The sequence below is a fragment of the Arvicanthis niloticus genome, chromosome 22 (assembly GCF_011762505.2).
Source record: "Arvicanthis niloticus isolate mArvNil1 chromosome 22, mArvNil1.pat.X, whole genome shotgun sequence".
Taxonomy (NCBI): Eukaryota; Metazoa; Chordata; class Mammalia; order Rodentia; family Muridae; genus Arvicanthis; species Arvicanthis niloticus.
In genome coordinates, this window is record NC_133429.1 from 31,920,788 (window position 1) to 31,938,327 (window position 17,540).

Below are 17,540 nucleotides of genomic sequence, written 5' to 3' on the forward strand. Positions count from 1 at the left end.
TTAGGTATTATATTCTAAATGAATCATTTATTAGAATAAGTTATTTAATAGAAAAAATATCTAAAAATTATTCCAATTCCTACTTTATATTACTAAAGCATCATAAACTACTTCATATTATGAGTTTTAATTTTTCCTATATGTCTATGGTTTCATCCTTAAATTGACACTGATTAATTTCCCAATAAAAGGCAATGGGGTAAAACTGCTTTCGGGTTTGATTTTCAAGTTTCCCTTCGATTTGTGCCTCACAGATGTTGCTGAGATCTGTAACTTGACCTTTTTTTGAAATTAATAGTCACATTGTGACTATAGGTCTGATTCTAGCCATATCAATATTTGCTTGGCTGGAAAAAATGTTTTCATCTATTTGCGCATGATCTATTTTCTAGTTCTCTGGAGGTCTTATGGATCCTTTGCCATTTGTTCTTTGAGAAGGAAATTTCCAGAGCAGACTGCAAATCCACAGTGTCCTCCAGGAGCAAGGAGGGAGGCCACTGTCCCAGTGAGGACACCAGCTGGTCACACAGAACTTTCTGCCATTATTTTCCATGCTAATGGAATATAAACACATTATTTTCAAGTTGACAATTACAATGCAATCAATGCCAATTCTAATTGTGATGGTAAAATTAATTCATTTTACTAAAGCCCTAATGCTTTTATATACTGGTGATATTAATAACTTCACATTTCTGAGCAATTACTCAGCATGAAAGGCATCTTTTACTCAAGCTAGTTAATAAAATTATCAGTTGATGCCAAGGAAAACAAACAGCTAAAGGGCACAATAAAAAAAAGGGCTAATTGCTGTGTTACACACAAATAGAAACTACATATATGTAATATTCTCTACAATCAATGTTATAGCTTCTGCAGATAAGCTACATTTATACTTTCAGATGTTAAGAAAGTATAAAGTATGGAGGTGTCACAGTAGAACCCATGAATTCTTTACATTTAATATGTACAAATAAGAAAGCATATCTAGTCAAGATATTTGTTTGATATTGAAAATAGCCACAGAACATTTATGTGAAGGCCAAAACATTCATACAGAGGGGAAATACATTTCATTTTAGAAGTTCTCACTAGGAGGGAGTCCTTCTGGCAAGCAGAAGTTTGAGAAACAGTGAACATAAGCACAAAAGAGAGCAAAGTCAGAAGGAAACAACACTAGTTAGGGAAAGTATTCCTTTAATCTGTTTCCTCTGACATATTTTGTCTGCATACATAGTTTAAGTGCGTTTGTACATTTTTCTTACTTATTCTGGTATCTCTAATCTCTCAAAACTTTCCTCATTTTTATTTGTAAATGTTAAGATAATGTTTATCTGCAGTGAGATTCTGATCTCAAGTTGAAAGCTTCCTATTCCTTCAAATGCCCTTGGGGATCTGTGAAGTTTTTTTGATCAAAAAAAAAATCTATAGAATCTGACCTGAATTTTTTTTTAAGTGAGGAAGGCCAAAAAGCACTTAAAGAAATGTTTAACATCCTTAGTCATCAGAGAAATGCAAGTCAAAACATCCCCGAGATTCTACCTCATACCAATCAGAATGGCTAAAGATCAAAAACTGAAGTGACAGCTGACAGCACATACTGGCGAGGATGTAGAGAAAGAGGAACACTCCTCCATTGTTGGTGGGAGTTCAAACTTGTACAACCACTCTGGAAATCAATCTGACAGTTCCTCAGAAATTTGGAGATACTTCTACCTGAAGACCACTCCTGGGCATATACCCCCCAAATGCTCCATCTTACCCCAAGGACATGTGATTTACCATGTTCATAGCAGCCTTATTTGTAATAGCCAGAAGCTGAAAACAACCCAGATGTCCCTCACCTGAAGAATGGATACAGAAAATGTGATACATTTATACAATGGAATATTATTCAGCTATTAAAAACAAGGACATCATAAATTTTGCAGGCAAATGAATGGAACTAAAAAAATATCATCTTGAGTGAGGTAACCCAGACCCAAAAGAACATGCATGGTATGTTCTCACTGATAAGTGGTTATTAGTCAAAAAGTCTAGAATACCCATGACATACCCCACAGACCCAAAGAAGTTAAACAAGAAGGAAGGCCTTAGTGAGAATGTTTGAATCCCACTTAGAAGGGGGAACAAAATAGGCATGGGAGGCAGAGGAAGAAAGGGAGGGACCTAAGTGGATGAGAAGAGAGCTAGAGTAATTAAAAGGCAGAATCAGGCATGAGGAGAGACAGAAGGGAGTCCCAGAAGGCCAGGAGAATAAATGAAAATATGCAGTTACCAGGGGTTGGGGATTGGGTGATTTTCTAAGAAGTACCAGAGAGCTAGGATGCGATGTGGTAGGCTCCCAGAAGTTAATGCAGGTGTCTTTGGTAGAAATGCCCAACAGTTGTGATATGGAACCTGAAGAGATTACCTCTAGTAGCTAGACAGGACTTGCCACCCCCACCCCACCCCCAAGTGGAGGGATGGAGATACTAATTGATGTACAAAACTTTTGACCCCAAATTAGTCCTGTCTAAAAAGAAATGCAGGGACAAAGATGAAGCAGAGACTGAATGGCTGACCAGTGTCTAGCCCATTTTGAGACTCATGCAATGGGCAGGCACCAAGCCCTCACACTATTAATAATGCTTTGTTGTACTTGCAGACAGGAGCCTAGAACAGCAGCTCTCTGATTGGCTTTACCCAGCAAGTTACTGAGACAGATGCAGATGCCCACAAACAAACATTGGATGGAGATGGGGAGCCCCAAAAGGAATGGCAACCCCACATGAAGACCAACAGTATCAACTAACTTGGACCACTAGGCGTTCCCAGAGACTGAGCCACCAACCAAAGAGCATATATGGGCTGGTCATAGTCCCATGATACATATGAAACAGAGGACTTCCTTGTCTGGCTTCAGTGGGAAAGGATGTGCCTACTCCTGCAGACTTGATGCACCAAGGTGAGGGGGAGGAGGGGAACATGGGAAGGGCTGACCTTTCAGAGGAGAAGGGGATGGAGGACAAAGGAGGAACTCTTTGAGGGGAGACCACAAGGGGGCCAACATTTGAGATGTAAATAAATAAATAAATAAATAAATAAATAAATAAATAATTTACAAAGTGAGAAAGGCTCTGTTACTATTCAAATGCAGAAATAAGGTATGATAGACTGACTCTTTGTGCCTCCATAAAATACATGAGTTGAAATCCTAGGCTCTCAATTTAAATGGGTCAGTAGGGTGGCTGTTAGTAGGTGATTAGCTCATGAAAGTAAAGCCATCACTTTTTTAAAGTATTTTGTCTTTATAAAAGAAATCATAGACAGCTCTTTCACCTCCCAGTCACATAAGGATAGAGATAGAAGATGTCTATGAGAAAGAAGGATCCCACCATATACTGAATCTTCTGTCTCTGTAATCCTAGGCTATCTACTCTCAAGAAGCATGAAAAAATAAATATTTGTTATATGGAAAACACATGTTTCATGGTAGTTTTTTATAGTTTCTCCCACTGAAGTTAGCAAGAAATCTTTGTTCTGTTACTGTTATAAAAATATATCACAATAGAGATAACAGATAATTAGCAATAGCTTAGATATATGACAAATGAGACATAAAGGTTGTTACAGAATTTTAAGCTATTTAAAGAAAGAATTATCACATTTATTATCTTCATGATTAAATTCATGACTTTATACTGCATGGTGGAAAAATATTTAGAAAAGACAGACATAGGTGGTGGTAAGCTGTAATGATTAGTGTTAATTTTCAAGTTAACAGGTCTAGAATTACCTAGGAAATGAGGGTTTGTCTTGATCCTGTTAATTGATGTGGGAAGAACTGGCCATTGTAGGTAGAACCATTCCCCTGGCTGTGCTTCTGAACTGTAAAAATATAGAGAGGGAACTGAGTGGCAGTGCACATCCAGGCTTCTCTGCTTCTGACTGTGGATGTGACATGACCAGCTTCTTCAGGTTCTTGCTACTTTGATTTCATAATCATGATGGACTGTACCATTTCTCCCTTTAGTGATTTTCAATACAGCCACAGAACACAGAAACTAAGACATTACCAAAGTTTGAAGATAAATATATGTAACTTCTGCATATAGAGGGAAACTTTAGAGTGAAACTATTAATGATCATGACTTTAATTGGTTATTCAAATAGAAGAATGTATAAAGTCTCTGACCAATCTCTTTGCATACATTTCAGCTGAAAACCACTAGCATCTACAAGTGGGATCAAATGTGGCTAAAACTCTGTTGTGCAGTACCAACCACCAAGCACAGAAAGCTTTTAGGACTTGAGAGCAGTATAATCTTGTAACTCTACATTTGCTTTTATTTTGGTGGTAATAAGTAAATATTTAAACTGATATTGATTTTCACTATTTATTTCAATCTTTTCCATTTTTTTCTTGACATCTAAATACAAACCAAATTATTCTGATTGAAGTTTGACACCTGAACTGTAAGCATATAGTACATGAATTTTAAGGACTTTTTTTTTTTTTTAAGGAAAACTACGTAAATAATGAAGGTTGCAAAACATGTAAAAGGAATTATATAAAATTAGTTCTATTAATCATTGAGGTAGAATGTTGGGTATATTAGTAATTTTTTTCTGTGAATGTTGTCATGAGAAAACGTAAAGTTGCCTACATGGTTCTTGTGTTTCTCCTGAGAGCACTGCACTAGCCCGAGTTACATAAAGCATCTTAAGTAAACTTAGAGGAGATGAATTTCTCTTCCTTGTAAACCTACTGATTCTAGATATACCTGTGGCTACACAGCAGCCATATTGTAAACATGACATTATAAGTACAGGAAGCTAAATTTGGTTCTTCCTCATTCTTGTTTTAAGCCTCATAAGATCAACCCCAATCAGGTTTCTGTTTAGCAATGCTCCATCACTAAGTCTCAAATCCCAACCACAAAAGGCTAAAGAGACTACCTGGTCCAGTGCACTACAGCAAAGAAATCAGGAAATGTGATAGAAAATCTTACCAGCAAGGACCCTTGTCTGGGAACTGGATAACCAGCCTTCAATTCTTAGCAAATGACCATTTCACTACCCTCTCTAAATGAAGTTCCGTCAGGGTTCTACACTTCATATAGCACTTTATGCAAAATGTCCACAGGATTACCATAGATTGAATAACTAAGCCGCTAAATTTTCTGAGAAGCACACACGGGTGTTATGGGTTAGAATATGAGTAGCTCTGTAGACTTTAGACTGTCTATTGGGGGATATTGGGTAGATGCACATTATTTCTGAAGAATGACCCTATAATATTGACTGCACTTTATTATCTATCACCATTTTAGGGTATAAAATCTTATCCCAAAACAATAATACAGAATGACTAGAACAGAGATATTCTGACTCTGTTCAACAATACCCCAGTTACACACTTTTTGATAAATGTTACGTTAAACATTCAAAAATAAATGAGCAAAAAATTTGGGGGGGCACCCAAATGAGCTATGAAGATAAGTGCTGGGACCCTCCAGTTCTATTCTTAGTCTGCTTTACTTAGTCTGGATCTTCCTTGTGGGGAACCATCCCAAAGTGCAATTAATTCCAGTCTTCCTTCCTATGCTAAGAGTTTTTATTTCGGGATTTTCAGTTGCCACCTGCCTTCTAGACTCTAACGTTTCATTACCAACTGTTTGGTGTATTTTTGTTCAAAAAAGAAACCTCACATATTTAAATTGCCCTATACATAACTAAGGCACCCAAAATTGGAAGAGCAGAAGAAACAGAAAATGTAAAAGGAAGTCTCCAGATCATTACATCTTAATGAGGAAAGCACCCTGAATATAAGGTAATATACTGTCTTCACTGGATAACAAGACCTTAGGTTATCTGTTTCCTTCTCTGGTCACCAATTATTAGTCATTCTCATTAGTAGTCTGGCTTTCTAATTAATTGTCTGGCTTTTTAGGAAACCTCACTTCCAAAAGGTGGTTAATCTTCCATTTAACATACTCATTTAACACGTGGGAAGTTTAGTTGCTATCTCCATATTCAAAACATACTTTTACTCAGCACATAATTATTGAGAATTAAATACATTCTAGTCCCTGTGAGTGAAATCTTGTAAGTGGGTCACTCTCTTCCTCTTTCTCCACCCATCACATTCATATATCCATTCTGGAAAAGTAAATGATTCATATCTTTGACCTAGTTTGACCGATGTGAGAGGTTCATCTAAAACAAAATGGCAAATTTGACATAGTGCATGAGAATGTATAAAGACTGAAAGGAAGAATGTTTCATGAAAGAAGATAGTGCTCTAACCTGGACAGGTGGCACTCGTCTACAATTCCAGGGATGTGTTTGAGGCAGAAGGATAGAACATGTGAGTATCACTCCAAATCTGGCTCAGACAAAATGTCATGTATGATGTAATTCGTGACTTCCTTCTTTGAATAAATTAGAATACATTAAGCAATTTTCATTGATGATTTAATGAGGTTTGAGATTAATATTTATCCTACAGATCAGTCATTCACTCTTATCCCTGACAGCTAATGGACTGAGAATCTTTAAATAATCATTTGTTTTGGTTTTATCAACCTTTCCTAAATATGTCTACGAGGACAGAACCCTTCATCTTTATCTTCTAGAATTTTCAGCAGATGGGAGATTACAGTTGAACACTGACACAGGCTTACATAGCTAGGCTGTCTCAAAAGTTATTATACGTAGTTAAATAAGACTGTTTAGACTATACATTAGGTTATTGTTATAACCACCTGAATCAAAACAGTGAGCTTGGTGGAAAAAGGAAACTGGGGGTTATACAAAGTGAGGGATGGTTCCTATTCATGTATACAATAGATGATAGAGAATACCACATTGTGCAAATGTCTCCAGACTTCTCCAGCAAACTATTCAATAGAAATGTATCCTTCAGGCAAGCCACACACATTAGTATGATATTGTATTTTGAATATCCTAGTTGCCAAGTTAAAAGATAATGGATACTTCATGTGGAAGGGAGATCTTAATGATTTTTTTTCCCCACATCGTTTTTTGCTGTGGAAAAATGGGTTGCATCTCGTTTCATCTGATTCTACAAGAAGCCTGGCATATGTTAAGTATATAATGAACTTCCATTGAATAATAATAGCTAACACTTGGTAGTGTTTCAGAGGTGTCAGCTACATTTTTCAGTGCTTTCTGTACTTAACATATCCAGTTTTCAAAATAATGTTATGAAAAAAAATATAATAATAGTATCTTATAGGTGACTAATTGAACAAGATACTCGTTTTAAAAAGATTTATTTGGTGTTTATGTGTATGTGTGTTTGTGCCTATGTGAGATTATATGCACCATGTGGATGCAAGTACCTGCATAGCTCAGACACCATCAGACTCTTGAGTATCGGAATTATGGGCAATTGTTTTCCTACATATCTGGGTCCTGGAAACAACTGTGATCCATCTGAAGTGACCACTGAACCATCATCCCCTTCATCCCCTTCAGGCAGGATATGATTTTAGTAGCAGCTGTCTATCACACTGACTATATTTATAAATTGAAGCCCAACTATTTTTATTATTGATGTCTTAAAGTTAAGATAATGTTAATACAACAGCAAACATCCATTGAACATTTCTGAAATGAAAGGCATTGTTTAGAATACTTTAAGGTCTATTCTTCAGTACTCCTAGCAAACCTTATGAACGAGCATAATCACTAACCTCATTTTACACATGGGAAATTCAGTTAAAGATATATCCTTATAAAAATATGTATATTGGACTAGGGTGTAGTTTAATAGTAAATCATGTGCTCACCATACACAATTTCCTGTTTTAGCATCCAAATCGAAGAAAAAAAACTATTTTTAAAACAACTTCTCCACATATTACTTTTAAAAAATATTAAAAATAGATCAATAACTATTGTATATTACGATTGGTGACAATAGGAAGGCTATATGAACTACCCATTTCAGCTTCACTTAATAAATAATATTTGGTTTTTACAGTGACATCTAAGAGGTAGGCACTTTGCTCATCATTTTATAGTGAGAAAACAGAGGCTTGCAGAGTTTCAGTGGACACACTAGAAGAATGGTGGTGTTGGGATTCCCACTGTACAGCGTGATGTTTCATTCAAAAGAGTCATATTCAAGTTTTGTTTTCTCCCCCACAGTAAAAAATATTAAGTCCAGTGCCTCTTACATGCAAGGTAAGTGTTCTACCACTGAGCTACATTGCCACCCTAGGCACTGGAATAATTCATAAATAATCTGAATGAGATGAACTGTAGAAATTTCCTGTATCTCTCAAATGAATGGAGAAATAAGGACATTGATTATAAGTAATTCAAGTGCTTTTCAGCTGTTAAAATACAAATCAGTAAGTATTCAAATATACATGGTACTACTGGGATTAAAGAACTGTCTAAACTATTTGGAAAGAAATTACAACTTTAAAGGAAGTTTCTTTGCATTTTATAAACCCCCTCTACCTCTCTGCCTTTGTCTCTTTCTCTCACTCTCCCTCTTTTCCACCCATTCTTTACACACACACACACACACACACACACACACACACACAATTACTTTTGCTTTAAAATCATTAATAGAATTAAAAGGCCAACAGATAACTTCATGGAATAAAAACAAACACAGGATGAGTTGATTTAAGTCAGTGAATATTGACATTTTATTTTTATATTAACCTGTATTTTGCTATCAGGCATATTTGAATACCACTTAGAATTTTCAAAAAAAAATATTCACTGAATAAATAACTTTCACTCTAGGAGCTCCATGGATACTACATTTATTTAATTGATTTACCTAAAAGCTTTGGAGGCCTTTCGATGATGCTCATGAAACTTGGATTGACGCAGCTCCCTAATGATGGCATATTAATAGTAAAGAAACATTTTATAGCTTGACATGTCCCTGCACATGATTATTCAAAATTCCCCCATACATAGACACCACACCTTGTTGTCAATAAATAATTCCACTTTAATGGCAAAGTAATAATTTAGACAGATACAGGGTGCACATTTGCAAAAAAATATATGCAAGCTGGTTTACAAGCTAGGGGAACAATAAACCAATAGAAAATACATCATCCAGTTAGGTCCATTGACACCAAGTACTTATTGTTGGGGCTTTACAAAGACTACAAAACTTTTCAGATGATTTCTTTCACTGCTTCTTCCTATTTACATGATATGTTACATCAAAAAATGTACAAAATATAAAATGTATACAGACAAATGTTTCACAAACTAGTTTAAATTGTAAACTAGGTGTACCTACTGGGATGTATTGCAGGAAGTTCTCTTTATGCTCATGTGTGGACCGTGTGTCTCGAAATGGTAGGGAAAGATGAGCGAATTCCTTAGCTCACATATCGTACAAGGGCGACTAGTCACTCATCCAGCTACAGAGATTGATGTTGCACAATAGGTTTGATCCACAGTTGAGGTTCCAAAGTCAGGGTGACAATTCTGTGTGCATAAGTTCAGTCTGATATCCCTCGGGGCAGTAGCACCGTTTAAGGACCTATATACTTAGTGACATTCTGAAATCTGCACAGATACCTTGTGTTGTTAATTTTGCTGTACGGAAACCAACCCAAAGGTGGTCACAGAGGGTAGCACCAATAACACGTCCTAAAAGGCGCACAGAGCTTCGTCTATGCCATGGCACCGACTTTAGGTTTCATAAATTTGGAACCTGTCCTCTGTGGGTGGTGTGCCTTTGCCAGTGACTGATTTTATAATTACTCACGCACTGTCTTTATAGCCTGCCACGAGATATGTACGTTCAGACAGTTACTCATCCCAAGTTGTACCGGCCTCATGTACAGTTCTGAAGCATGCGCACTCTAGCACTGATGGCTCCTGCATTGTCACAACTTGTTAAGTACAGGACAAACACACCAGATCATAACAGCTTTGAGGGTTTGCATTCTGCATTTGCTTGCTGCATACAGGGTGCCTCAGCAGGTGAGACATCCCTTAACACCAACAGGATAAAATACATTTTTTTTTGTTTGTGTCTTCTTTTTGAATTTGTGCAAGTTTGGGGAAAAATATCATTATTTACAATACCTACCCAGTAGACTGTGCAAATCTAACCTTCTTGTACAGAATAAATGCTTCCTCTTCCACAGTGACTGACCACATCAGTGTTCCTTAATGCTGGATGTCTCGTGTATGACGGTAGCACTCAAAACAACATGCGCCAAAAAACTAACTTTTTTTTTTTCTCTTTGAAAGATAAACACGAGGGAAGGAAAGCCAAATAGTTTGTGCTCATGCTGAATCCAGTTTCAACTGGATCCAGATTAGGAATCTCCCACCTTCCAAAATGCTTTCATTCAGAACTAGGAGGAATGAAGCCACATGTCTCTGCATTTAAGTGATGGCCAAAGAAGGGTTCTATGGTTCTCAAATTATTTGCAGGATAGGCAAAGAAATCTCTTTATTCATAAGATAAAAATACTGATCTTTCTCCTATCCATTTCTTCAAGAAAAGGAAAATTTAAAAAAAAAAAAGATGATATACAGAAAATGAGGCTGCTGCATTAACTGGTGTGTTGCTTGGTTGTAAATGAAGAGACAGTGGAAACTACCAATGTTTTAATATTGAAACAAACTGTTGAAACTGTTGGAGAAATCTGGTTTAAGGCAGTGAGACAGCACCATAGAAAATGTTCCTTCTTCCACTGAAAAGGCTCAAACAAATAAAGCCCTAAAAAGCCTTTTGTCAGTGTTGACTAATAATTGGTATAAAACTCTGGTTCAGGGAGTTGGCAAGTGGTTTGAAAAGACCACTGTGGTAAAAACAACCTTATAAAACCCATGACTCCTACCCTAAGAGAGGGTAAGAGCCCTTCAGGAGCGCACGGCAGTTAGAAGGAAGCTGGCCCTTCCTGTTTGCCACAGACATTTTTATTTTCTGGTGGGTGCACAATTCCCTTTGTGCTTATGGAGGACTGGCCTCTTGGGTTCATTCTGCAGTGAGTGAGCACACAACACAAACTCTACTGGGGCCCTGTCACCAGCACCATGTGGCACAAAGGAGGTTCCATGGATCAGAAGGATCCTGCCTGAGAAGGGCAGCCTCCGCCCCGAGGAAACAAAAGAAAGGCACAAAAAAGGAAAAAAAAAAAGAAAGAAAAAAAGAAAAAGAAAAATTAGGTCTGCACTGTAAACTTTGAAAGAGGAAGAAAATAAAGTCCAGTCTCACTATCTCATGTGTGATCTACTTGGTGGCCCCATCTTTAGGGCTCTTTCCAGGCGAGTAATGGAGCCATTGCTAACTCCATGGATATAAAAATGACTAGGAATAAAATAAACTCCCATTTCAATTTAGCATCTTGGCAGTTCCAACCTAATTCTACTGCCTCCTTGGACACCACAACTCTGGGTCAGGGCCCTGGACAGGGGGCTTTCATACTGGCAGTGGTTAAGTGACAAGATCTGTCTCTTTTAAAACACCTTTTGAAGAGCATCGTCCTTTGCCTAACGCTTTCACCCTTTAGAGAGTGGATTCAATAGATGTATCCAAAATGTCTTCATGGTGGCTGACACTATCACTGTCACAGCTTTGTGTGCCCGGGTAATTGGCTGCTTCTTGGAGCTTCATTAGCATATTCATCTGAAGAAAGAAAAAGAGACTTGTGAGCAACCATGCATTGAGTCAGCCAGCCCCAAAATGAGCAGGGGCCCTGAGCCATCTCAGAGAACTATCTCTGCTCATCCTATCCAAATGAAAATGCACATAATGGTTATGGGTTTTCACTCACCGACCTGGCTCCTGAATTGTTTCTCTCAAAATGTAACTACAGCTCTAATCCAGAAGAACAAAATAGGGCCGTAAGATAACTCTTTTTCTGTGGGGCTGTGAATGAATGCTACTTCAGCAGGGAAACTGGAAAGGAAACCCTATCACAGCTGGACATCTGGGTTAGTTGCTAGAGAGCAAGCCAAGCTTCCCAGCTTTTTTGGCTGTGAGAAACAAGAGAGAACTGAATGGCAAATGAAAGTTGTGAACATTCACACACACACACACACACACACACACACACACACAGAGGTTTGCAAGCACTGTCCCTTGAGAGAAGCAGGAGACAACGGAGTGGAATGAAGCCAGCTGCTGCACCCACACAGCACACACCATCTGTTGTTCAGGAGCTGACCTCAAGAGAGGGAGTAACTGGGAGGAAGCAGACCGTGAGCATTTGAAGAGGGAGAAGGAAAGAATCACTGTCAAGTGTTTGTTGTCACCGAGGCTCTGGCTGAAATATGATTGATACATCACTGAGAACAAAAGCCACCTCCTGGAACAATAGCAGCTGTCTCAAGCGTCTCAGCTTCATAAGAGAATTGGAGCGTTTGTTGCAGTAGAGGGGACTCCTGCATAAGAGTACCTGGGGAGAAGGACAGCTCTACAATGTATTATAGAAGAAAAGGCTTAGATTTCAATAGATCTGCAGTTCCACTATTAGAGACAGGAGCTAGGAAGAAAAGAATGTTTAAAAGCAGAGTGGGCAAATCGATGGCTCGACAATTTCGGAAGGCACAGGGTAATTGGCGCCTGTCTTCATGAGGGTCGGGGACTTGTTTTCTTATTGAGGGTTTCTAACAGTACAATAAACTTTATATTGCTTAGTGCCAAATACTAACTATAGTTTTTTTTTTCCCCTGCAGCAATCAAAGTCATCTTTTATCTTTCAACTCTGAGAGATAGAAGATATCTAAAACAAGATTTCTTGGTCTTCAGTCAGGCTATGGATATTTGTATGTCAGTAAAAAAGCATGTGTTTCATGTATTCAATAAGTGCTTGGGAAATAAGTAATGAATTCGCAATCATCAATTCCAGCAAGAACGTCATTTTGACAGAGAGGCTACGGTTATAGAGTATTTTGAAATCATTTTGATAATTTTCTTTCAAAAGCATTTTTTTCAATAGCTTTTTCAATCGTAACTCCTACAGTGTATTAAACCACCTACACAAGAATATGAGATGAAAGTAGTTTATGAAAATGTCTGAAGCTTAAAGCATTAGACTGAAGCTTCTTTATTAAAGAGAAATGTGTTCGAGCACCCTCCTGACTTTAAAAGAGACTATACAACATCCTCTGACCTCAGTGGGCACCAGGCATATATAGTACACATGTATACACACACATGTACACACATGTACACACACACACAGGCAAAATATTCATATACATAACATAATAAATAAAAGAAATGGTTCTATATAATAGGTTCAATTAGCATAATTTCTCAATCTGAGATCTGTAATAAACACGCACAATGAGATTTACTCTGTGACTAATAGTTATTCTTTTATATATTGAAATCAAAAATGTTATAAAAAAGAAGGTAGGTTTATATATCACTCAGTTATCATTATGATCAACCTAGAGTCTCTGTATCCCCTGGTCTCTTTTGTATTCTCTATATACACATAGCCAAAAGAATGGCTATTACTTTAACATGTCCTTCTGTGTGTCTCACACTGACAGTTACCCCAACACCATGCTCTGCCTTCTGCTCTGTTACTAGAAAGATCTTAAACAACTACAAATCTAAACAGATAAACAGTAGTCAAAAATACCCACCGGCTGTCCACAGTCTGTGTGATAAAGTTTTAACTACTCGTAAAAATAAAATGGCTCAATGTGATCTAACAGTTGGATAAGTCTATCATTTTAACTCTTCTAACAAATGGATGTTTGGCCTCTAACTCTTAATTTTCACTGTGCTGCTTGGCAGTGTCCTATGTGATATTTCTTCAGTGTTGGAGGCTCCACATTCAACCACATGAAAATCGCCAATGCCTGTTTCAACATCCAGCTTAACCACGCCATCTGTGAAGTCCCTTAACAGGCTCACAACTTTGTCCACCACATCTCCTGCATCTTCGGCAGTTTATGCAGGCACCCATCTCCTGTCAGTACCAGACTATGTCCTTTTAAGACGGCAAATGATTCCCACTCTGATCACTAGATCTTAGCATTCGGGACGCATGTGCCAAGGTTCGACATTGTGATGATGATTGTCCATTTCATTTTTAAAACAATGTTCAGCATACCAGAACATATAGTCCCTGTTAAGATTCAAAACCACGCTCCTGACAATAGAAATTTTCCTACTAGGATTTCTTATTTAGATTAGCTGCAATACATTTTTGCTTGCCAGCAGTGATTATAAAAATATATAAAAACAGAGGCAGAGATAGCACATATGTGTTCACAACAGAATATATCTGAACCAAGGTTTAGTATTAGATGATACTTCTGGCACTGAGCAAACAGGACAATGCTTTCCTCTTGAGGTTCTCATTAGTAAAATACTATAAGTGTACAAAGCAAATATACTAAAAACTGTTTTATTCCTAATTATAATATGTACATAATATTTTTATACCTTAAAGTTCTGTACACTTACTTAAACTACTGTAGTGCTTCTAAAATTAAAATTATATGCACTAGTACAATAAAGAAAGTGGTAAAAGTGCCTCCCTTTCTTGACACACAGATGGCCCAGTGGTTAAGGGCACTGGTTGCTCTTCTAGAATACCTGAGTTCAATTCCCGGCACCCACATGGCAGTACACAAACTGTCTATAACACTAGGTCCAGGAGATCTGAAACGCTCACACAGACATAAATGCAGGTAAGACAACTGTGATTGTTTATATATGCTCGGCCCAGGGAGTGGGACTGTTAAAAGGTGTGGCCCTGTTGGAGTAGGTGTGGCCTTGTTGGACAAGGTGTGTCACTGTGGGTTTGGGCTTTAAGACCCTCATCCTAACTGCCTGGAAGTCAGTGTTCTGCTAGCAACCTTCAGATGAAGATGTAGAACTCTCAGCTCCTCCTGCACCATGCCTGCCTGGAAGCTGCCATGTTCCTGCCTTGATGATGATGGACTGAACCTCTGAACCTGTAAGCCAGCCCCAATGAAATGTCGTCCTTATAAGAGTTGCCTTGGTCATGGTGTCTGTTCACAACAGTAAAACCTAACTAACAACAACATTGCACATAAAAATAAATAAATCTTTAAAACAAAAGTGTTTATCCTTCCAAACTGAAAGCAACAGACTAACTGTATTTAATTAGGCTAGCTAATATAGAGTACATAGTTTTTGTTCTGTGTACATTTGATTATATTTTTATCTATGAACAAACTTCATTTTTCTGTTAAATACCTAGTAGAGTGTGGTAATATTTAATATACCAATTATTTAAATATTAACACAATTTAATGTATAATCAGAGAAAAATCATAGTCATGAAGTTTGTCCCTGTTTCAGGGTTTCCTACATTTTTTTTTTTTTAATTTTAGATGAATATGTTTTGTTGTTGTTGTTGTTGTTGTTTTTTTGTTGTTTTTTTGTTTTTAAATTTCATCCATGGAAATTGCACTAAAGGTAATGGTTTAAATGATTACCCTTATTAGGCTGGCTCCATAAATTACTTACAGTAGCTAGCCTTTGATACATTAGCTAGTGCTAATGACTACACATTTACAGTCTTAAAAATAACTACACTGACTTAGCTAGAGAAGAGAGATAATACATCCTTACCAAGGGGTCCCCTTCTGTATCAGTTTGGGGAATGTGCTTTGACGTTGTGGCTTCCTTTGCAGATGTGCAGCCCTCGTACCCAACATCTTCTGGTCGCAACTGCAGTAATGCTGGGCCTTCCTGAGGCAAGGATGCAGAATTCCATGGGTACGTGTCAAGGACCCATTTGGAGGGATCTTCCCATGGTGCACGTTTCCCATACATCTAAAGGTTCACCACAAATAAAGAACATTTCTATTAGGTACAAAAAAACATAAAGTGAATGCTAAACAAGTAGCTCTTTTCACATTCAGTTCCTGAATACATTTCAAGAGAATTACCCATGTTAAACATGTCCATCTACATAGATCACTTAATACTTAAACGTTCTACAAAGTAGAAGGGAACACCCGATGTGGAAGGAAGCATGAAGGAGGTGTATTATAAGGAAATAGAGACATCAGTGCACACATTTTATTTCACAAACAACTTTACAAATGCAGACGAAACAAACAAACAAACACCTCAAGGTTGATAAACAAAAGCAAAATTTTGGAGAGGTTTGAAAAACAAAGTCTATTTCTTACATTAAAGGGAGTTCTGTACCAAAATGTACTTGGGAAGGATGATGAATGAATGAATGAATGAAAGAAAGGCTTTTCTCATGCGTGTAAGGTGATAACCATTTTCCTCCAATAACCTCATAATTCCATTGGTTCTTGTTGGGAGACGTTTTATATGTATATAAATAAGTGCACCAAGAAAAGAGGGGTAAAAATGGAAACCCAAATATAAATTGTATAAGAATCTATGGGAAAACAATAAGCTTAATGAAAAAAGAAATGCAAGAGACTGCACGAAACAGCATTAGGAGGATGCAGGACAGCAGGCAGATCTAGGAGATCCGAAGTTAAGAACAAAGCTGACATCAAACTGCAGAGGGCACAGAGACTGGTAAGATTTTGGGTAAAGAAGGCAATAAGGTCAGGAGAACATGGGAAGAGATGCCACACCTAGGAAGAGGCAAGTGTCTTTTCTTTGCCCTTGTGACCTGTGCCACTGAGTAGGTATCAAGTGACATGACCTCAGAGGGCCATGCATGGTTTGTCCAGTGATGACGGTGTTTTCAGTGAGACAAAAGAAAAGTACAGGCATTGTGAGCACAAGCCCATGGAATACTTTTAGGTTTCTCTGGAAACCATATTAAAGTTTGAATCTATGGCAATATGAAATTATCTAGATACCAATATTCCTTTTGGAAGAGGGGACAGAGGCAGAGATCTGAAGATTGTTGTCTGTTGGGTTCTTTTGTTTGCTTGTTCGGTTTGTTTTGTCTAAATAGCTCTCATTTTGGAGTAGGAAGTTTTGTCTCAGCTAAAATCTGCTTAATATAGGGTACAAAATAAAGATATGTGTACAACTAATTAAAAGAAAGAAATATACAATTCATAAAAAGTTTGTGTTTAGGGGATGAAGTGATGGCTGGCTCAGCAGTTAAGAGCACTGGTTACTCTTCCAAAGGAGTCAGATTCAATGCCTATCACTGAGACAGCAGCTTACAGCCTTTCTGAACTCAAGGTCCAGAGTAACCGACACATTCTTCTGGCCTCTAAGGGCACAAGGCATGCGTGTGGTACACATGTATAAATAACCACAAAACACTCATACACATACAATAAAAACAAATTGTAAATCTAAAACAAGACAGCTATTTTATTATTATTATTATTATCATTATTATTACTTTATAAAATTTGGAGGCCAGAATTGACCTAAAAAAACTGGAGTTTGTATAAACAACCAGAGCGAGTTTTTAATAATCAGCCAGGACAGCAAGCGTCCAGGACACAGACAGAGAATATCATAAGAGGACAAATCCAAACACCCAGGAAGAGCAGATTTAATCACTAACATTTCAAGAAAGATGGGATCACCAAGGGAATAACTCAGACAATGTGTCAGCTGCATCCCTTCCAGACAGATC

At 37.6% G+C, this 17,540-nt stretch overlaps 1 protein-coding gene across 7 annotated transcripts in view; it reads right to left on the minus strand.

The window, feature by feature from the left end:
• Positions 1 to 10,252: 10,252 nt before the first annotated feature.
• The window catches only part of Nav3 (neuron navigator 3), a 712,871-nt gene continuing 705,583 nt past the window's right edge, over positions 10,253 to 17,540 (minus strand). For all 7 annotated transcript variants that reach the window (XM_076920185.1, XM_076920186.1, XM_076920181.1 and 4 more), the window contains 2 exons: positions 15,578 to 15,781; positions 10,253 to 11,638 (listed from right to left, as the gene is read on the minus strand). In XM_076920185.1, the coding sequence (XP_076776300.1) occupies positions 11,519 to 11,638; positions 15,578 to 15,781 (324 nt within the window). In that variant the 3' untranslated portion in view covers positions 10,253 to 11,518. The remainder of the gene's footprint in view (positions 11,639 to 15,577; positions 15,782 to 17,540) is intronic.